The sequence below is a fragment of the Heterobasidion irregulare genome (genome assembly GCF_000320585.1).
Source record: "Heterobasidion irregulare TC 32-1 unplaced genomic scaffold scaffold_02, whole genome shotgun sequence".
NCBI classification, from domain to species: domain Eukaryota; kingdom Fungi; phylum Basidiomycota; class Agaricomycetes; order Russulales; family Bondarzewiaceae; genus Heterobasidion; species Heterobasidion irregulare.
Window position 1 is genome coordinate 268,914 of NW_009258198.1, and position 19,562 is coordinate 288,475.

A 19,562-nucleotide genomic window follows, 5' to 3' on the forward strand; every position below is an offset into this window, starting at 1 on the left:
ATGACGCTTTTTACTCTTCATACTCCTCCCTCTTCCGACCATTTTGTTCTTTCGCCCTCATCAGCCTCATCGTCGCCCGCAGAACAACTTCATTCGCATCAAGACAACAGCCACCCCGCGTCCCATACTGCGTGGCCCACCCATCTTCATAAATGTGGCAGCTCACCATTTTCTTCTGTCCTCGTGCCTCATTGGATCCCGCACCCGGATATCCCCACCCTTGACGACCCACCACCACTCCTGGTCGATCAGCCGCCGCCACACTTCTTCGACCAATCTAGCATATATCCCTCGCCACCCCTCACAGACTCTGAGCTCAAGCGCACCGTCCCTTTACCACAGATACCTGCCACTCCCTCCGACCCAGCCCAGTTTTGGTTGAACATGCCAGACAACTCATGCCTCCAGCTACCGCCGTCCCCGCCCTCCACGCTGCCTTTGACATCGCGTGCTCTCCCCGAGGCCGGTGGCGAGCCATCTGGTAGTCGTTCGCCCGAAGGGTATGCTGACGAGATTGTCGTCGATACTGATCCACGGGATTCTTACGTCTTGAGAGCCGAGTCGTGTGGCCCATCGGATGACGACGATCTCGATGATTTATTGACGCCTCTGTCGCCGACTTGGCCTGTACGCTTTAGGCACAACGTGCCTTCGCCGGAAGGCCTGGAGGGGTCCGCGCTGCTGTCGCGATCGCCGTCGTTTATGCCGATGGCAGACGCGTCCTTGGATGAGCCGATGAATGAGGAAGGAGCGCCAGGAGGTCAGGGTGGCTCACGGGCTTTTCACGACGCGGCGGGTTTGCCTCCTTTACGACATGATACGTTATGGGTGGACGACAGCGACGCGAGCATGGATTGCGCAGACGCGGCCGCTTTTTCACCGCGACTTAAATCGTTTGGGCTCCCCGGCGATGACGACAACTTGGATATGAGCAATACCCACGACCATCTGGACCTTTCTCGATTCCCAGATCACCTCGGATGTTCTACTGGCTCGCTCACACATGTATTTTCCGACGACAGCAGCCAGCATCACATGGACTTTGACGATACTGACATGTCCCCTGCATCTCCTCGGCAGCTCACGTCACATTTTCCTGGCCTCGGCTTCTCTGCACAGACAGGGTCCGAGGACCTAGACCTTGAGCTCGCGCCGTACTCGCCATCGCGACGTAATTTTACTTTGCTTCCCGCGATGGACGAAGATGAGGACGAATTCCCCGACACGCCACAGCCATCTTCGCCATCCTCACCTTCACGCCGATCTTTCGCATCCTTGCCGGATATAGACATGGATGATACTATCTCACCCTCCCATCCTACGCCGTCTCCTCGTCTCCTCTCTCTCCCAGGCGCCGATACAGACGACGACCTCCTCCTACCCGCCTTCTCCTATATTCCCAACTCTGAACCTCCACCGCCCGACGGACCGAGCCTAGGTCTCTTTGTGCCCATCGCCGTTGCAGAGGAGCCACACATCGCGGACTCCCCTCCCGAGGAGGAGCCGGACCTCAATTTCTCCTGGGACGCGCGCGCGCGCGTGGATGCAGCCGAGCTGGACAAGCTCGTCGCGCTCCGCCGGCGCGCGTGGTTCCTCGAGCGCAACGCGAAGCGGACGGAGCAGTCGTACGCGGAGGAAGCGCAGCGGATCGCAGCGGGCCTGCGTGTCAGCCCGCCTGTGCCCGGTGCGCTCGCCGACGTGCAGCTCCAGGCGGGCCTGGACCCCAAGGGCGCCATCCGGCGCGAGCTGCAGGTGGCCGAAGCGCGCCGCGCGGAGGCGAGGCGCGTGCGCAAGAAGGAGAAGGAGCGTGGGAAGGAGGTGCAGGCGATGCTGCGGCTCAAGCTCGACGACGGCGTGGGCGCGGGCACGCCGGAGGCCCCCGCCGACGCGGTGGTGCAGCGCGACGAGCGAGGGAAGGTGGTCATCGGCAGCTTCTCGCAACTCGTGGCGCGCATGATCTTCAAGCGTCGGGACGCGTCCCGGGTGCTGGCGAACAAGAAGACCCCGGGCGACTACGTTTGCTCGTCCCTCTCTCGGGGTGTGTCGCCGGATTTCGAGGACGTGAACTCACAGTGATCTCGAGGATACGTCGTGGGCGGATATTGGTATGTCGGCTGCTTGTCTCCGTTCGTGTGTTGCGACTGTCTGCCGAAAAAGGCCAGCGCGGTGGTGTGGTTGTCCTCTGTTTATGTATTTTGTGTTCTTCGTGGATCTTCGGGTCCTCCGCAGTCGAATGCGGGCAACTGCAAGAGGCAACTTTCTTCATGTCATGGCCCCTTTTTGTCTTGGACTTGTGAGCTGATTCTTCCGGACGCTCTTCCAGGACTTGTCGGATGTGCGTCTCAGCGATGTACAGTATCATCACATCCTCCATGCATGCCAGTTGTATCATTACGTCGCCATCATACCCCGTAATATGAAGGAATATACTCGTTGCTTTGTTGTGTTTTTCGTCTTATGGGCGTTCTTCGTCTTATCTGCCCGGCAAGGTGACATTACGCGGGCACTCGTATTTGGAACTGCTCCACAGAGGGTGTAGACAGGTTGCTGGTACGTATGCATCTTTACATCGGCACGCCCTCGAAACCGTCTTCAGCTATGGATGCTGATCATCGTTCTCTGTCAAGGCATGGCATCTTGGCCACCCGCACTATGGCCACCGGACAGGCGGGCATGGTGCCCATTTCGGTAGATCGCCGTCCACATTCAGAATGTGCAAGGGATGCCTTGCGCCCAGTGTCGTGCTTATTCGAGGCGTGTTGGCTGCCCTTTCCTTGTCACCCTACTTCGCCTCCGAGCTCTAAGACAAAGTTGTGAAACGCCGGTGCGTGCTTCGGCTCTACTCCCTTTGTTCGAGTTTGCATTGTCGGGCGAGTTGAGCATCCTAGCTTCCTGGCAACTTGAGGCGATGCGTGAGCGGGCATCCTGTATGTATCTTGCACCTCATCACATCGGCTTTATATGTGGTGCGCACACGTTCCGCTATCGCGATCGCCAGTTGAACCACGAACGCGCATAAGTGTACTCCTCTTCATGTTCGCCCGATCTGACGGGCTAGTAGCCTTATCCAGCGCAATGACTATGAAGCCATGAGCAGACAGTTTTGGTTCCGGACCCGCAATATTGGCGTAAATGCACTTTGCCCCGGCGAGCTGCCGCAGAACCCATCAAGTACGAAACGTGCTGAACCAATGCGGTAGAGTCCAGAGCACGGCTTACATAGCGAGAATCATCGATTGAGCTTTGACGTCCTCATCACCGCTGCACAGCGCTGTCGGCTTGGAGAAGCTCGCGGGGCGCCCACAACTGAATTGAACAAGAGCGTGCCTGCGTCCGACTTCTCGCTTCATAGATATCGCTACCTGCGAGTGCTACTGTCATGTCTTTTTTTGCACATATACTTACGCGCAGCGTCGGTGAGCATGGTGTCCTGTATCCCTGCGCTCACTCCCCATGTTCACCATCAGCTACATTGCGGCTCACCCACGGCGCTACATTGGCCCGCAGCTCCTGCAGACAATCGTACAAGGACTAGAAACCGGCTACATCATCTCTCAATCCATTCGTTTCTGGAGCCGCGCGGACATGGAGTCGCGCGGCACGAAGGCTCTTGTGGCATTCGTCAGCTTGATCGCTTTGTGAGTCTCGCATATGCTACTCGACGCATCTGGTTCGCACTGATCAGAGAGTCGTTGCAGCTTCCAGACCGCAGCTGACGATTGGAACACGTGGATGATGTTTGTGGACCACTTTGGTGACTTTGTACGTCCCGTGTTCTCATTTTTTTGCCATGTTCTCACGTTCGTTGTCAGACTGTCATCTCGAACCCCAGTTGGTCACGCCGAATAGCCCAATTTATGGTATTCAGCAATGATCGCCTCTTCAAATAGTGAATACTCATCCAAGCACGTGCAGACGGCATTGATGGGCTCCCCAGTGCAAAGTTTCTTGATCTGGCGGTGCTGGGTGGTTCGCCTGCTTTTTTATTGTCGCTCTCCTTACTGATTGTGACAAAACTCAACCGCAGCTTATGGGTAGACGCCGGCTCGTCATGGTTTGTCATTGCATGATTATTCCGACGATTACTCATAACGCCTATCTTGACCTTTACACCGGCTGTCAGATTCCTCTGGCTTCCATACTCATTGTATCATTCGCTGCAAGTATCCTCATTGTGTTCAATGCATTGCAAACGAGTTCCAACGGTCCCCATCCGTCTAGAGACCTTGTCGACGTTGCTGGTGCGCTTCAAGTCCGTTGAATGTCCGAGACCCTGAATTGCATGCTAAGTTTGCTCTCAGTTATTCTCTCATTAGCTCTACCAGCTTGTTGAGTCTATTTCTTCTGCTTTGAAATGGGTTTATCTGACTGATTAGGGCAGTCATCGACGTAGTGGTCACGGTTATCTGTGAGCAGGCTATTGTTGTCAGGTATCTTATTAAGTGTCCCACCTGACCTCTATTAATGGGTGCAGTGCTCACCTTCTTACTACGGTCTCGTGCGGATGCCCATTCAAGACGTTTTCGACGCGTAAGTGCGACGGATGTGACCAATACCCAAAATCTCATTTGTGTCTCAGGCTGTGGCGCGGTTGATGACAATTTCCTGGGAGGCCGCGCTCCCCCCGTGCATGTGCGCCCTCATAGCAGCCATCACTCATTACATCACTGCATTCAACCCGTGGGACCTTGCATTCCAAACCGTTCTCGGAAAGCTCTACGTCATCGCGCTGTTCGTCACTCTGTGAGTATTTACAGGCCGGGTTCTACCAACCTACATATTAACGAAATCATCACGTACGAAATGCTACGGACAGGAATGGACGAGCGGAAATCGACGCCGAGCGCCTGCGTTCATGTACTTTACCTACCGTAGCCTTTACAACCATGAATCAAGAAGTGCACGAGGTATGTCGCTTGTATGATGTTTTGCCCGTGCCGCCTGCTAATGGCCGCGGGTTCCCAAGCTTACAGCCGTACAAGCAACTCCTGAGTGCGAGCCCACGAGTCGTGTGTTGCTGGTCAAAAACGGCCATGGGGTTGAGCCTGCGTGATTCTGCAACAGAGTTCGTGGATATTTTGCACGAGCGTGATAACACCGTGATTCATTGTTTGCTTAGAGAGATGCATAAAACACTACCATACCTCCCACCTCTGTCTGTCAAGAGCGAAAAACAAAAACAAAAAAAGTCGTAATAGCTCGAGGATATATAGACACAACGCTATAGCTACGCCTAGCACTTCTGCCGTATCGTAGATGGGAAGATAATAAGGTTACTGTGGAGCATAACAAACGAAGACAGGTACAACACAGTATGGTAAGTACACTATTAGATGTCAGTATTGAAGTTAAATCTATAACGCATACAAAAACACGGATCCACTGGATATCACTCATTCGGCACCGCGTCATCTGCTTCTGACGAGGGATGAGCTAGAGCATGATGCGACAACGTCTCTTCACCCTCGGCTGCATGCGGCTGCAATTCGTCCTGCCGCACGCCTCGGTACTTGAGCGCATACGCCCTGCACGCCTCCCTGCTCTCTGTGAGCTCCGGGTCACCGTGGTCCAAGGCATGAATAGTGAACCCGGGGAAGTTGTGCTCCAAGCATGCCTGAAGCTTTGGGAGCATGGCCTTGTCAGGCGAGTATGTGCCCGAGTTATTGTCGATGATCAGCTCCCAGCGGACCTGGTCGTCGGGCGTGTCTTCGCCGAACGCGGCCCACCCGCCCTGGGGGCGTGGATGGAACTCGCCGCTGTAGCGCACGGACTCGGCACAGTTTGCGTGGAGCGCGTGCTTCGAGGCAAAGTCTACGAAGAACGCCGCGCCTGTCTCGGAGAAGCGGAACGAGGAGTCTTCGACGGCGATCACATACGTGTAGACGGCAGGCTTGATGCGATGCTGCGCGAGCGTGCGGCTGCCGAGCGTGGTGCTGCCGCCGTGGAAGATGCCTATGATCTCCTCTGGGCTGTTGATCGTACCGAACCCGTTTGTTGTACTGCGTGCGTACAGCATGCGATGGCCAGCCTGTATACCCGAGCGCACAGCAAGGGACGCCGGCCCCACGCCGAAAATTGACTGGGCGGCTTTGTAAGAGTGATTCCATGGCTGCACCGTGTCACCGAAGAAGAGGGGAACGCCTTTGATGTACATCTTCCAGGTTGAGTAGAGTCGTTCGTCGTTAAGATTCGTGAGGCGCCCGACGGTTGGAGAGAAGTGGCGCGAAAAGCGAATGGGCCCGTCGAATGTGTAGGGAGGCACTTCTGGGTTAGTGGGCGGGTTCGATTCAATCTATCAAAAATAAATTCCCTGAGTGTCAGGCATACGTGTTAGTGCGAAGATCGAACCTTCAACCAAAAGGTCCCTTTCGTGCGTTTGAGCACGGGTCCTTCGATCTCTGCCTCTTTCGCTCCGGCAGATACGGAAATCGAAAATTTCCCAATATAATCGTCGGTTGGCCCGTTGTCCTTATCAAGTACTTGAACATTCAAAACAGCAGTGACCGGTACGTTCTTGACCAACCACAACTCGTTCCACACCGGGTTAAGGGTATCCAGTTGAACGGTCGATCTAATTTGAATCAAACAACCAATCAGACATGATGCTTGGCAAACGAAGCAAAATAAAGCAGGACACGCACATGTACTTTATCTTGCCATCCAACTCTGCAACAAAGTAGGGATCCCCAGAACCCACGACATCCATCTTGGGTAGTCCGGAGGCGCCGATGAATTGTATGCTAAGATCTACATATTGCGTCTCGACCTCATGTTCTTGCGCAAACGCACTTGCTTCCGAGGTTGAGCCACCCAAGCGCGCACGCGTGACAGCATTGTGGACATGTTCAAAGAAAGACATTGTGGTGAATGGGTTTCTGTGGCCGGGCATAAAGCACCTTTATAGACGAGACAATTTCAAGATAGATTGAGAGAGGGGATTGTGAGAGCGATAGATCTCGAACCTTGGTATATATGAGCGCTAGGAGGGCAGCGGCCCTGTGTCTTGAGCTATGAGAATGTGGAGTGTTTCGAAGTTGCAGCGAGCGCTGAAGAGAGCTCGGGCGCAATTACTGCGCGATTATTATCGGACCACGTGCTCGCATATCCAACCTCCATTGCGTTGAGGCTTTTTGGCCATCACAATCATCTCTGTCAGAGTTCGACGCTGTCCAGACGGTTTTTGGAGGCCAAAGTCATTCTGTAGGTCTCAAGAGGCAGATATTAGGCTTCATAGACATGCGAATCTTCCTATGTCGTGGATCCGCCGCAGAGTTCTTACCACGCGTACATGTTAGGCCTACGGCCCTCCGTCCACGGTGACAGTGAGACCAGAGACTAATTATGAATCTCCACATGGGAAGAGAAGGATGGGCCCACAATCGTCCGTGCTAAAAGACAGTGGCATATTCTCAGGTGTTTCTGGCAAGGGTATAGTCGCTTGAGCCATCGAAAGCGCAGGACCGAAACTTCATTCGCCTTCAGTCCAATGATGTCGATACCATCATGCACTGCCCCCAAGTTCCGGGTTGCGATTTGGTATGATACTTTCCATGCATACTCAGTCGCTTCTCGTATGGCTCACACATATATTCTCACAGTGGTGCGGGACCTGGAGGCCTCGCTCTTGCAGCAACTCTTTCTCGCTATAACGATCCCGTCGCGCCTGTTGCTATCGACATTTATGAGTCTCAGCCTACTCTTGGTACTATTGGGGCTGGCATCAGTGTGTGGCCGCGAACACGCCATTTGCTAGGTCGTCTGGGCCTTATGGACGGGCTGAAGGATGAAATTGGTGCGACTGAGAGACCGGAAGGTGCGTATGTCGAGTTAACGGTATTCTATGTGGCTTCGTCTACTGAGAGTCATCGCGTCAGGTGGTAAAGGATTTCATTTCCGAAAATCCGATCCTCCAGAAGTAGGTTACAATTTTTATGACATGGCTATGCCAAGTATGTCAACTACCCTGATTAACACCGGAGCACTCTACGTGTATAGCATGCGTTAACGAAGCCCTTCGTGTCTAGCTGACCCTTTACTTATACACCGCTCGGCACTTGTCACCGTGTTAAGAGGCGGATTTGATTCACATCCGTTTTGTACCATCCACACCTCAGCACGACTCCTGTCATATTCGTACTCCGTGGAATCAGATACGGAATCACCGCTCACGCTCAATTTCTCCGATGGCTCGACTACTACTGCAGATGTCCTCATCGGTGCAGACGGCATTCACTCGGTCGTGCGGGCGACCATGTTTTGGGGACTTTCCCATGGGGGTGATTTGCCTCGCCAGCAGCCCAAATGGACGGGCACTGTTGCATACCGGAGCCTGATTGAACCAAAGACGTTGGATGGAATATGGAAAGGCCATCGTGCCCTGACACTACCCATGATGGCGAGTCTTCTCACGTGTTCCGTTCGGATTATTTATTGATATTACATGTCGTTTCAGTATTGCGGTAAGGATAAGGTATGATCTTTTGTATAACAGGTATTCGTATCTCACACACGAACTCGTTGTTTTGTTTTAGCATGTTGTCACCTATCCGATCTCGCAGGGCACGTTGATCAACTTCGTCGGATTCTATACTGTTCCGGGTGCAGAAGGGACGACATTTTCGGGGAAGTGGGTGCAAGATGTTCTAGTTGAGGAGGTCATGGCATGTTATGCAGGATTCGAGCCGGAAGTACAGGCGCTCCTCAAGGTATGCTGCTACAGCTTTAAATACAATCCCGAGCGGGCTTATGATTGTTGGGAAAGTGTTTTGACAAAGCGTCTGCCTGGGCGATCCATATCTTAGATTCGGTACCGAAGAGTTCAGACGGTCCAGTCGCCATCATAGGCGACGCGGTGCGTTTGTTCGAGTAATCATTTCATGCAAACGATTGCTAAATAGTCTGTTGGACAGGCACATGCCATGGAGACCCATTTTGGGGCAGGTGCCGGTCAAGCCATGGAGGTGATTGCTACTCGGGATTCTCTCCGTGATCTTAAGTCGACTCATTCACCTGTCTAGGATGCATATATCATCGGAAGGCTACTCACCCACCCACTCACGTCGCGAAAACACATACACACCGCACTTTCTATCTACGACAGCGCGCGTCTGAAGTTCGCTCAGGGCGTCGTGATCAGTGCGAGGATGGTGGGTCAAATGTATGAATTTGGAAAAGGTTGGGCGCCTCCGGTGCGGAGCACGGAACAACAAGAGGATGAAATCCAGAATGCGTCTCCGCAAACACCGGAAGCTATAGATTGGGCGCAAAGGTGGGGGAAAGAGGTTTCGGGGAGGTGGTGTTGGCAGTGGGAAGCAAACATAGATGCGGATTGGGATCGGGCCGAGTCGCAGCTGAAGGTCTCTGTACAGGCTGCTGCAGTGATGGGCTGCTGTGGGGACGCATCATGATCTTACTTGGCCCACATCTTTCAGACCAGGTCTCGTGGGGTCCGCGTCTTTTCTATGTCAATACATTGAATCATGTTATCGATCCAATTTTACTTCTTTTCTCCGGCAGCAAGGCGTGGAGCACAGTATTATAATATTTGCATCCCCCAGCTTCAACTTCGTGTCGTAAGATTGATAGGACAAAAGGCATACTAGAACCCTCGAAGGAATTGCGGATTGTCGGATGTTTTGAGGGTGTTACGGCTGCGTCATATTCGCGATACGATGTTTGAATTATCTTTCATTTGCTACTTGACGATGGCTTATGATCATCAGTAGGAAGCTGTAAAGCTGAAGGCATCAATTACTTCGCCAACCGTGCTTCGTCTTCCGCTCAAAAGCATTCAAAAAGCGTGGCACAACTTCCAGACCAGTATGCCATAGATAGACAATACGCAGAGGCCGTGGTCATAGCCGCGCATAGATTCAGCAAGCACCACGGCGAGAACCTTCCTTTGTTGTGGCGCCTTTGACAAAAGATATACTGTATTCCTCTGCAGGGCTTAGCACTCTTCCAACAACGCCAGTATATTAGCCACGCGAGTATGGATGAAGGGACGCAAGTGTCATCGCCACAGGAATAAGTTAGTGAAGCCGGGGAAGGTGAAGCCCGGTGAAAGCAAGCGACATCGTTGCCACTCCACGTACGCGCGCAGCAGTGACTTGCGCGATACAGAGCGATGGAATGGCATGCAGAAGTTATGCAGAGGACAGAGGACATGTCTCCGCAGAATGCCAAAGGAGAAGAGCCGCCCCAAGAGTCAATGCTTTCATGCCGATGTATTACAGATTGTCTCCTGCGGTGCGCGACTGGGAGCCTTGGCTTCGGCGACGAGTTGGCATCCGTGGAAGGGGAACGCGCATGAAAAGGTAAGGAAGGAAGAGGAACTCGCCTTCGTGTTTTATTTCTCTTGTTTCTATCTGTTCCTGCCTCTCAGACTCATGAAGCCCGACATTTTCCATGTACCCTTTCAGCCTTGCGTGACGAAAATGTGACAGTACACGTAGCGTGACTACTGGGTTGGTCTGGCCCGCGCTTGCCCGCAACAATTAAGGTTGCAACGTTACAACTCACTGTCATACTCCATCCTGCTTTCGTTTCGGCCGCTCAGATCAGCGAATTCTCAAACATGGTTCATTCGACTCGTGCGCAGAGTGCTAATCTCGAATCTTCAAGCGAAAATGAGTCTGAAGCCGATGTAGTACGTGATAGTGATGTTCTCAGTGTCAAAGAATGTAAATCGTCATCAATTCAGGACCTTTCTGGACTTTTTCGCGAGGACGGGAAACCCGTTTATTTTTTCCTTTACAAATTGACAGAAGAGCGCCAGAAAGTTATCATTGACAAAATCCTAGTAATTCACTTTATGGTGACCGTGCGTTGCACGATCAGACGCGAACCATTCTTACCACCCTTCACAGAGCCATGGAGGTCGCGTGACTCAATCAGAACAAGCGGCTTCCGTTATTCTCGTTTCTAAGCCGCTCGACTACGAACTTTACCACGACAAGTACAATTCCTCAAAAACGACATGGGTGGAGACATCTGGATTCGTCGACCGGTGCATCAATCGCGGTCGATATGAACATATTGTCATTCAAGCAGCCATTACTGGCGGAAGGTGACCATCGGTCGTCTTTGTACATCGTGCTTATCATTGAAGACACTGTGTAGACGAAGAATCGAGTTCACTGACGCTGACGAGGATAATTTGTGCAAGTGGCTTGCTCTTCGTGTTCCGTACAAGGACTATGGTGGGCGCGGTGGCAATGGCTTGTATAAGGACTTGGTTGAGCGGGTGCGTAAATTAAATATTCCTCGATGTTCTGAAAGTGATCGTTGTCATCATGGTAATGGTTAGCCTCAAAAATACAATCAATGCCTATGGGCAGAACGTCATACATGGCAGTCATGGCGTGAGCACTACCAAAAGAACGCAGATCGACTCGATCCAATCATTGAAGACCTCGTAAAAGCTGACCCCCCTCGAGCGGATGGCAAGGGCCAGTACGGGTACAGACGCAGTCTCGGTGCCCCAAAACCTGGACGCAGGAAGGGCTATAATCCATTCAAACGCAAGATCTATTTCACAAGCGATGAAGAGGATGTCGAAGATGTGAGTGACGGGATTTCTTTTTCCGAAGAGGAGAGGGATGGTGGTGATCAGGAGGAAATCAGTGCCAGGAAGCATGTGGGTGAAAGAATTGGACAGGAAGAAGAGGAGGAGGAAGAGGAAGAGGAAGGAGAAGGGGAAGGGGAAGGAGAGCGGAAGCTTCGGAGATCCATCATCATTTTCTCCTCTGACGAAGAACAAGAGCTGGTGATTGTTTATGACTTGCAGATATGTGGTCTAAAAACTGACGAGAATTCACGTCCAGAACGCGGAAGTAGAGGATGAAAGGTCAGGCGAATTTGATTTTCAGCCTGATGATTTGAACATATTTCCCCCTGAAGAACCGGCATGGCCATCGTGCGTGTTCATATCTTCGTTTCTTGTTATGTTCTCTAAGCAGCTTTCCAGAACTAACGCCAATCCTCCGTTGCGCGCACCATCTCCATCTCGCAAAGCTCGCCCCGTGGTCGAAATTGTGTCACGCCGTTTACCCAGGAGTTCTACTCATGATGCTGAATCGCATGCTGTCTCTGCGAAAGACGCACCTTTTCGTAACACGCGCGCGCGTTCTCGATCTGTCGAGCCACCTGAAAGAACAGTGAAGAGGCAAAAGTTGTCTGGGGCCTCGAGGGATCGCGGCGAAACTCTACCATTGGTTAGGGAAGACGGAGAAGCCGATACACCTGAAGGCGATGATACAACCCAGGAGATTGCTTCTGTTGAAGCAAGGCTCTTTGAAGATGAAGGTATGCCCAGTACTGTCATTTCAGAGACTTCAGCTGAAGCTCACTAGATGATGTCGGTGGTCATCATGGTCAGCTGAGCGCCGATGATCGGCAAACGTCTGAACGGTTTCATGTGATAGGAGGGCGCACACAGAGGGGCTCTGCAGCTACTCCACGAGCGCGCATTCCAAAGACGCGCGCCTCCGCAGCCAAACCCGTCAACACACTGAAGTCGCTTTCTCCTACGTCAAGTTCGGAGATCTTTCCGTCGCCAGACACAAGGGCCCGAGATGAAGCAGATAGAAGAGAATCGGCAGCCAAGCGACAGCCGTATATACCGCCAGTTGGGACACGAGCCAGTCAATATTTGTCAAGGCAGACTTCACGACGTAGTCGCAAGAAGTAGCTGAGCATCCATTCACCTTATTGCTATTCACGGAGCCGTCTGCATATACAACATCTTTAATTGGTCCGATATACCAATTCCATCGATGAACTTACCTACCAGGTTCGCTCAGCGAATTATGCACTGAATACTATAATTGAGCTGCTGGGTCAGGCGTCCTGTGTCGTGATTTTACTTGAATCTCAGGCAATCTTGAGTGCTTGAGCGTTTGGCCTGAAGCTTGTCAAACGCCGCTCTAGTCAAACATCGTTGGAATAATGCAGTTTGGGCCAGTTTGGGTCTTGGGAGACGCTGGGTAAGTCATGTCACGCGAGTCATCTCCTGTCATATCTCGGTTACTGGGTCACATCACGATTTTGGTTTTCAACGCCATCGTCAACGGCGAGCTAGCCATTTCCCTCCAATCTTCAGCCTCCACATTGACTTTTACTTTCCTGCTATTTCTTCATCGTGCGGTGCCTCGTAAAACCCGATAATTCTTAAAAGATGACTAACCTATCTTCAGGCTCTAAGCGTCCACATGAAGGCGGAAGCGAGTCGGAATATAACAAGAGACTACGTGAAGCCAAGGAACCTAGAGACTGGAGAGATGTGCATTTACGCTCGCCAAGGCACAAGGGAGGGCCAGAAAGGAGAGGTGATACAGGATCTCGTCACCGAGGCGAACGTGGAGGGCGTGGGCATGAGCGTCGACCCAACCGCGACTACAGTCGGGAGAGAAGTAGACGAGAGGACTACGACAGGGGCAGAGGCCGCCATCATCGTAGGGATGATGATCGCCAACGTCTAACACCCATATCCCCCCGTGGCTCTACGAATGGACATTCACATCATTCCAAGGCTCCCGAATCAGACAAAGAAGAAGGCGAGTGAGTATTGCAATAATCTTAATCGTCGTTCCAATCTCTCCAATTTCCTGATACTTTTGGCTGTATCAGAATCTCGCCTCATAGAAGTCTGGAACGCGCTTCTGCACCTACACCCACCGCCATCCCAATGCCATTAGCAGTTGCATCAACTCCACCATCAGTCTTGGAGCCTGAGTTAGAACTATCAACATCGCCAATACCCGTAGAGCAGGTGCTTGCTGCACGTCGTGCTAAGCGACAAGCCATTCTTGCCAAGTACTCCGGCGTCTCCAGCGTCAATACGATGGGAGCCAGTCCTAGTCCAGGACCAAGCAGTGCGGTCCAGCCGCCTCAAATTCCTCTTGCTGTTTCTGATCCCATACTTCAGTCTCGCAGTATTGATGGGACGCCTGATGTATCAGGCGTCACAGCAACGCCAACCGTCGAAAATGCCCGACAAGCGAAGGATTCTTCCCGTAAGTGTCTGATCTCCATCCTATCTACTTATCTGAATTACTTCCATACTTATGTAGAGTTTGAGAAAGAATTATCTCCGTCAGCATCGCCCACGCCTAATGTGTTCGAGCTTGCAAAAGAAGAGGACGAAGGGGTGGCACAAGCTGATGTACAGGCTCAGGCGCAACAAGAGGGAGGCCGTGAGCAGATCTCTGCTGCTGATTACGACCCTAGCCTAGACCGCCGTGAGGATGAGCAACGACGAGTACGTGGCGCGAAAGAAGAGGTTCAAGACGTCGAAATGATTGAAGAGGAAGAAGAGGAAGAGGAAGATTTTGACGACATGTTTGCAGCTTTGACTTCTGAGAAGAAGTTGAAGAAAGTGAAGAAAGTCGTGGTACGTCTTTAATTACCGCCTTGTCAGTAATCTACTCATGTTGCCTTGTTAGAGGCCGGCAGCTCCTGCTTTGATAACGACTACATTAGATTCTGCGGCAGACTCCGAGGGCTATTACCAAGTTATCCTTGGTGAGCAGTTTGACGGTGGCCGATACCAAGTCTTCTCTTCAGTTGGCAAAGGAATGTTCGCCAATGTGGTCCGCGCTCGAGTATTGTCTGGAGAGCCAAGTGAAATTGGTAAAGAGGTCGCCATCAAGATTATTCGGAGTCAGGAGACAATGTAGGAGTAACAAAAATCGGGAGACAGTGCATCGCTAATACACTCTCGTGTTCTAGGTTTAAGGCAGGCCTCAAGGAGATCCAGATGTTGAACAAGCTCAAGCAAGCTGATCCAGATGACAAAAAGCATATCGTTCGTCTTGAGCGGACATTTGAACACCGTGGCCACCTGTGTCTAGTTTTTGAATCTCTCAGGTAAGCACCTCCTTGAATCCTGTTGCCGTATCCTCACACTCGTCGCAGCATGAATCTGCGAGATGTAGTCAAACGTTTCGGCAAGGATGTTGGTTTGAACATTCGGGCAGTGCGCGCATATGCTCACCAGTTGTTCCTTTCCATGAGTTTGCTGCGCAAGTGCAACATCATGCACGCCGATATTAAGCCGGATAACATCTTGGTATGTCTAATTGACTCCTGCACACGTTATAGCTAATTGTTAATCTATGAGAAGGTCAACGAGCAGAAAACTCTTTTGAAATTATGTGACCTTGGTTCTGCGTCTGACGCATCTGAGAACGAGATCACACCATACCTTGTCAGCAGGTTCTACCGGGCTCCCGAAATCAGTTGCGTGGGCACTTATACTCTATAAACAAATATCCACGAAGCTCACAGCGCCATCCTTTTTTTTAGTTCTCGGCATCCCATATGATCCCGCCCTCGATATATGGTCCATTGGCTGCACGCTGTATGAATTGTACACAGGGAAGATATTATTCCCGGGCAGATCAAACAACCAGATGCTCTTACTCATGATGGAGTTGAAGGGTCGCTTCAACTCAAAGATGGTCAAGAAAGCTAAATTTGGGGATCTCTATTTCGATGAGATGAGTGGATTCCAGAGTGTGGAGCAAGACCGTGTGACAGGTGGTGTGAGTCAAGGTCTTGCCTGCCCTATCACGACGTTCAGCTGACTGGTCTCTCAGGACATCATCCGCAAAGTACATATCGCGAAACCGACACGTGATCTTCGTGCAAGGCTTATGCCGGCTGCTTCGGCTCAGATGAAGGACGACGAGCGGAAAATGTTGACATCCTTCATCGATCTGCTGGACAAATGTCTAGCTTTGGATCCCGCCAGGCGAATTACGCCCAAGGAGGCTCTTGTCCATCCTTTCATCCGAGGCTAGTGACTACGCCGTGCATATATGGACACTAGTAAGAAATGCATTCTGTATGTAACTGTAGTACTATTATATTCAATTTCATTCTGGATCTTGCTCACCTGGTCTATTTCGAGCGGACTCTATGGATATCAGGAACAAGCTGATGCCGTGACATCATCATGTGGGATGCGCCTCTCCACATTCTTCTCCGTATCTTCCCGTGTGAAGATTGCATATAAACACAACTTGAATGCAGTGGTTTAGACACTTCTCTGCCCACTTGACCGTACGATGTCACAAGGCCATAAGGTGTTACCGTCTTTCGACGAGTTGCCGCACTTCAAAGAATATTCTGGATGTGCTTGGGACGTGTGGGGACCCAATGACCAACTCGGAACCGTGAACCTACTCACAGACGACCTTGTTAAACAAGCGGCGCAGGAAGAGATCAGGTATATATCCTATCTCTCCTGCGGTGGTTACGATTTTCACAATTATTGTAGGACGGGCAGGGCTGTATCGCTCAACTGGTAAGTCGGATATACTAGCTTTGTAGGCTGGAGCTGATTCCTTGATTGAAGGCCTCTTAATTTTCCTGAGAAGGTGCTTGTCACGAAATGAATTATCCCTGAGTCAGACTTGATGTGTGCGCTGTTCCGCAGCCTTTATTTGGCAGGCGCGAGCCCCATATCAGGTCGTTCCTCAAACATGACACCCCCGTAAGGGATGATGAAATACTAATTGTAAGGGTATCCCTATGTGAGGGACGCCCTAGCTCACTTTCGTACAGAACACCCAATCCGGAACTCAGTGGGATGGGCTGAAGCATTTCCCGATTTTGAAACATGAGATGTTATACACAGGGTTGTTGTCGTCGTCCACTGTTCTTGAATTCCTTTCTTATTGACCATCTTCCACTACAGCGTGCCTGTGAGATCGCTGACGACAGGGCAGTTCGCCATGCCTGATCCAATGGATGTAGACCCTGAACTCATCAAACTTGGGATTCATAGTGAGTCCTACATTAGGTCTTACCGTGTCCCAAAATGGACAATTGCTTTTTCAAGATTGGGCGCAGCATGGGATCTGTGGTCGCGGCGTCTTCTTGGATCTAGTCCGATACTACACGAAGTCCAATACTTCCCTCCCTTACGACCCTTGGACCACTCATGGAATCTCTGTCGGCGACCTCGAGGCATGCGCACGCGAGCAGGGTGTCACATTCCGAAGGGGCGACATCTTAATTCTTAGGGTTGGCTTCATTCAAAGGTACAATTCTGCAAGTCAGGCGGAGCGGAACGGCTTAGCCGGCAAACCTGAAACATTGTATGTCTGCACATTTGTTGTCATGTCTGTCTGGCTCACTGATGTGTATTAGTGCTGGAATAGAGCAATCGGACGATATGAAGCGTTTCATTTGGTGAGTGCCTTTCCCATTACATTTATAGTACCGTGATGTCTTATTTTGGTTGAAGGAACAATCACTTCGCTGCAGTTGCATCTGACCAGCCTGCTTTGGAGGTGAAAGTCTGTTCAGCTTGACGTGTTATGTTGTAGTATTTCTCAGCCGAGATACACACAGAGTTGGCCACCAAAAGGAGGCGAATACCTACACGAGGTGATATTCGATTTTATTATTTTATTTTATTATTTTTTTCTACTGACTACGTTTTCACTTAGACGTTTCTCAGGCGAGTGATGAATAGAGCAACGAAAATTTACCAGAAAACAGCTGATATTATCCACTAGTCTCTGGGGAATGCCGATCGGTCAGTCGTCCAAAACGCCCCGCGGGTATTTGCTCATACGCTCCTTGTTTGGGTTGTAGGCGAGCTTTTCGACCTAGAGGCTCTGTCAAAGATATGTGCCGACACCGGAAGATACACATTTTTCTTCTCGTCCTGGCCATTGAACATGCACGTTTATGTGTTCTTTCATTTCGAATATGGTGCTAATTCTTCTCTCAGACTGGGTGGAACGGCCAGCCCGCCGAATGCTGCTGTAAGCCTTCCCTTTCAACATCCTTTTCGATGCCTGAAAAAAGTTCCTAGGCCTACTTCTGAACTTCCGATAAGTGGATTAGTTGAAGCACGAAATCAAGAGTATACGAGTAGCGTCGATGAATCTAGTTGTCAATATTTGCCTTCGTCAACTATAGTACAAGGACCGCGGGCAACGAAACAGAAAGAACCAGCCGGAAAGCGACCGGTATGCATGCACGAAGGAAAGCGTCGACATCTTAAACATATGCTTGCTATCTTGGCCCGAGAGATGGGTAAGAGGAAGTAATCGACTGGACGCTCTGGGCTCATGAGAAAAATAAGGGGGAATGACTTATCAGTATGTTAGTAGACACAAGAAACAAAGCGTCAGGAATCGAGGAAGAGAATTTTATGGTCATTTATTTGGAAAAAGATCCTCCCTCCCGGTCACCCCCAAGCTCTCCAGAGTCGCAAGCGTTCCCTTCGGTATGACCCTCTACAACATGTTCCACGTGTTCGACCTTCAGCATATCCCAAATAGATCGTCGGCAACCAGTATCATCTACCTCTACGTCCACGTCAAGTTCCATTTTTAAAAAACTTGACGTATTTTGTACGTCCAAACCTGATTCTGCATCCCAAGTGCTTTTGATAAAATGCCGTATGTCTTCTGGTTCTTCATACTGAGCGGCATCTCCATCATGGCATCCTATGCGGGAGAGGTAGTCGATGCCAGAGATTCGTTTGATGAAGCGCCCTTCGTCCAGCCTATGATCGAGGGGATATTGGAATGTGGTAGTAGAATTGTAGAAGGAGAGCCCAAGGTTTGCTTCGCAACGAATATATGTTAAGTCAGAGGGGTAGCGGTAAACAATCTGTGCTCAGCACTCCGCGCAATCTCACTCACCTGATGTTGATGTGAAAGGCTCTGGGTCAGCCATTTCAATGAGATTCAGCCATCGGTCTTCCTGGATCTCCTCTTCTGGAAGATGGCGGTCAGATATATTGCTCGATGAATACCCGTCGTTCCATCCAGGGAAGTCATCGACAAAGGGTGACGAGGAGAGAGGAGGGTGGTATGGGGATGAAGGTTGGCTGATCGCCCCATCGTCACAGTAAATTTCTCCTTCTTGAGAGACCAAATATATGCGACTCGGAAGGCATAGATTGTCATGGAAGTCATCAAGATCGCGAGGCAGTGACGCTGGTTCAGGCTCTTGAAGAACACTCAGTGGGGTATATGCGAATAATGGTGGCGTCAAGGTATTGGAGTTTACGGCAGTATTAGCAGGGACAGTTGTACAAGTGCTGTCGCCTTCCAGAGTTAAGAGAGGAAGTATATCATTTGCTAAAGACTCCTGCGTCAAAGGCAAATCGATGTGAGACGGCTCATCAGTGGAATCCACGAGAAGTGGCTTCCTTTGGCTATTTGGCTGATCAGCAGATAGCTTTTCGTCGAGGATATCGTTAGACATAGCATGAGTGGACACAAGTACATTATCTTTGTCGACAGAATTAGACATGGTTTTTGATTTGTTGGCAGAACGCTTTTTGCGAGAAAACCATTTGTTGACGATCGAGGGGTCTATTTGATGGGCTAAAGACCACGCACGGCGGGATTCAAGGGAGGGGACACCCTGTTCGGAAGCCCAGAATTCGCAAAGCTCAGCGATCTGATGAGAAGTTAACCTGTTGCCCAAGTGTGCAAGCGGAGCCATCGTCGTAGGGACACGATGCTGAGGTGGAGATATACGAAGATGGCAGTAAATCGTCTGATAGGATAGTGAGTTCTAGCAATCCG

The 19,562-nt window shown here is 50.9% G+C and overlaps 10 protein-coding genes across 10 annotated transcripts; 7 read left to right on the forward strand and 3 right to left on the reverse strand.

Annotated features, from left to right (window-relative positions):
• Positions 1-877: 877 nt before the first annotated feature.
• On the forward strand, positions 878-2,777 carry HETIRDRAFT_438153 (uncharacterized protein). The gene is made up of 3 exons (XM_009543680.1): positions 878-2,105; positions 2,324-2,550; positions 2,628-2,777. The coding sequence occupies exon 1, from the start codon at positions 928-930 to the stop codon at positions 2,074-2,076; it is 1,149 nt and encodes a 382-aa protein (XP_009541975.1). The 5' UTR covers positions 878-927; the 3' UTR covers positions 2,077-2,105; positions 2,324-2,550; positions 2,628-2,777.
• A 676-nt stretch (positions 2,778-3,453) lies between these two features.
• On the forward strand, positions 3,454-5,053 carry HETIRDRAFT_448323 (uncharacterized protein; the record flags this gene model as incomplete). The annotated part of the gene is made up of 11 exons (XM_009543681.1): positions 3,454-3,638; positions 3,699-3,762; positions 3,813-3,860; positions 3,916-3,969; positions 4,028-4,054; positions 4,124-4,241; positions 4,382-4,408; positions 4,475-4,530; positions 4,580-4,743; positions 4,817-4,907; positions 4,967-5,053. The coding sequence occupies 11 exons, from the start codon at positions 3,454-3,456 to the stop codon at positions 5,051-5,053; spliced, it is 921 nt and encodes a 306-aa protein (XP_009541976.1).
• Positions 5,054-5,389: 336 nt separating this feature from the next.
• On the reverse strand, positions 5,390-5,632 carry HETIRDRAFT_308718 (uncharacterized protein; the record flags this gene model as incomplete). Its single annotated transcript, XM_009543682.1, has 1 exon — positions 5,390-5,632. The coding sequence occupies one exon, from the start codon at positions 5,630-5,632 to the stop codon at positions 5,390-5,392; it is 243 nt and encodes an 80-aa protein (XP_009541977.1).
• Positions 5,633-5,746: 114 nt separating this feature from the next.
• On the reverse strand, positions 5,747-6,754 carry HETIRDRAFT_246490 (uncharacterized protein; the record flags this gene model as incomplete). Its single annotated transcript, XM_009543683.1, has 3 exons — positions 5,747-6,292; positions 6,349-6,571; positions 6,642-6,754. Coding segments are annotated over 3 exons (882 nt in total), but the record flags the coding sequence as incomplete, so codon positions are not given.
• A 732-nt stretch (positions 6,755-7,486) lies between these two features.
• Positions 7,487-9,407, forward strand: HETIRDRAFT_311280 (uncharacterized protein; the record flags this gene model as incomplete). The annotated part of the gene is made up of 9 exons (XM_009543684.1): positions 7,487-7,536; positions 7,599-7,813; positions 7,875-7,949; positions 8,025-8,416; positions 8,453-8,470; positions 8,532-8,705; positions 8,762-8,851; positions 8,910-8,960; positions 9,018-9,407. 9 exons carry the CDS (start codon positions 7,487-7,489, stop codon positions 9,405-9,407), a joined length of 1,455 nt encoding a protein of 484 aa, XP_009541979.1.
• Positions 9,408-10,576: 1,169 nt separating this feature from the next.
• HETIRDRAFT_470137 (uncharacterized protein) lies at positions 10,577-12,844 on the forward strand (the record flags this gene model as incomplete). Its single annotated transcript, XM_009543685.1, has 7 exons — positions 10,577-10,801; positions 10,869-11,068; positions 11,122-11,245; positions 11,309-11,767; positions 11,826-11,917; positions 11,969-12,306; positions 12,354-12,844. The coding sequence occupies 7 exons, from the start codon at positions 10,577-10,579 to the stop codon at positions 12,689-12,691; spliced, it is 1,776 nt and encodes a 591-aa protein (XP_009541980.1). The 3' UTR covers positions 12,692-12,844.
• Positions 12,845-13,073: 229 nt separating this feature from the next.
• HETIRDRAFT_438156 (uncharacterized protein) lies at positions 13,074-13,956 on the forward strand (the record flags this gene model as incomplete). Its single annotated transcript, XM_009543686.1, has 2 exons — positions 13,074-13,560; positions 13,630-13,956. Coding segments are annotated over exons 1-2 (708 nt in total), but the record flags the coding sequence as incomplete, so codon positions are not given.
• Positions 13,957-14,492: 536 nt separating this feature from the next.
• HETIRDRAFT_309361 (uncharacterized protein) lies at positions 14,493-15,803 on the forward strand (the record flags this gene model as incomplete). Its single annotated transcript, XM_009543687.1, has 6 exons — positions 14,493-14,674; positions 14,731-14,868; positions 14,917-15,070; positions 15,125-15,239; positions 15,307-15,545; positions 15,600-15,803. Coding segments are annotated over 6 exons (1,032 nt in total), but the record flags the coding sequence as incomplete, so codon positions are not given.
• A 257-nt stretch (positions 15,804-16,060) lies between these two features.
• HETIRDRAFT_438158 (uncharacterized protein) lies at positions 16,061-18,188 on the forward strand. Its single transcript, XM_009543688.1, has 15 exons — positions 16,061-16,231; positions 16,283-16,309; positions 16,361-16,382; positions 16,442-16,522; positions 16,570-16,643; positions 16,703-16,791; positions 16,847-17,105; positions 17,158-17,199; positions 17,255-17,300; positions 17,362-17,397; positions 17,460-17,470; positions 17,529-17,548; positions 17,608-17,695; positions 17,747-17,780; positions 17,831-18,188. Exons 1-15 carry the CDS (start codon positions 16,071-16,073, stop codon positions 17,840-17,842), a joined length of 1,002 nt encoding a protein of 333 aa, XP_009541983.1. The 5' UTR covers positions 16,061-16,070; the 3' UTR covers positions 17,843-18,188.
• On the reverse strand, positions 18,181-19,479 carry HETIRDRAFT_101134 (uncharacterized protein; the record flags this gene model as incomplete). Its single annotated transcript, XM_009543689.1, has 2 exons — positions 18,181-18,590; positions 18,669-19,479. 2 exons carry the CDS (start codon positions 19,477-19,479, stop codon positions 18,181-18,183), a joined length of 1,221 nt encoding a protein of 406 aa, XP_009541984.1.
• Between the last annotated feature and the right edge of the window lie 83 nt (positions 19,480-19,562).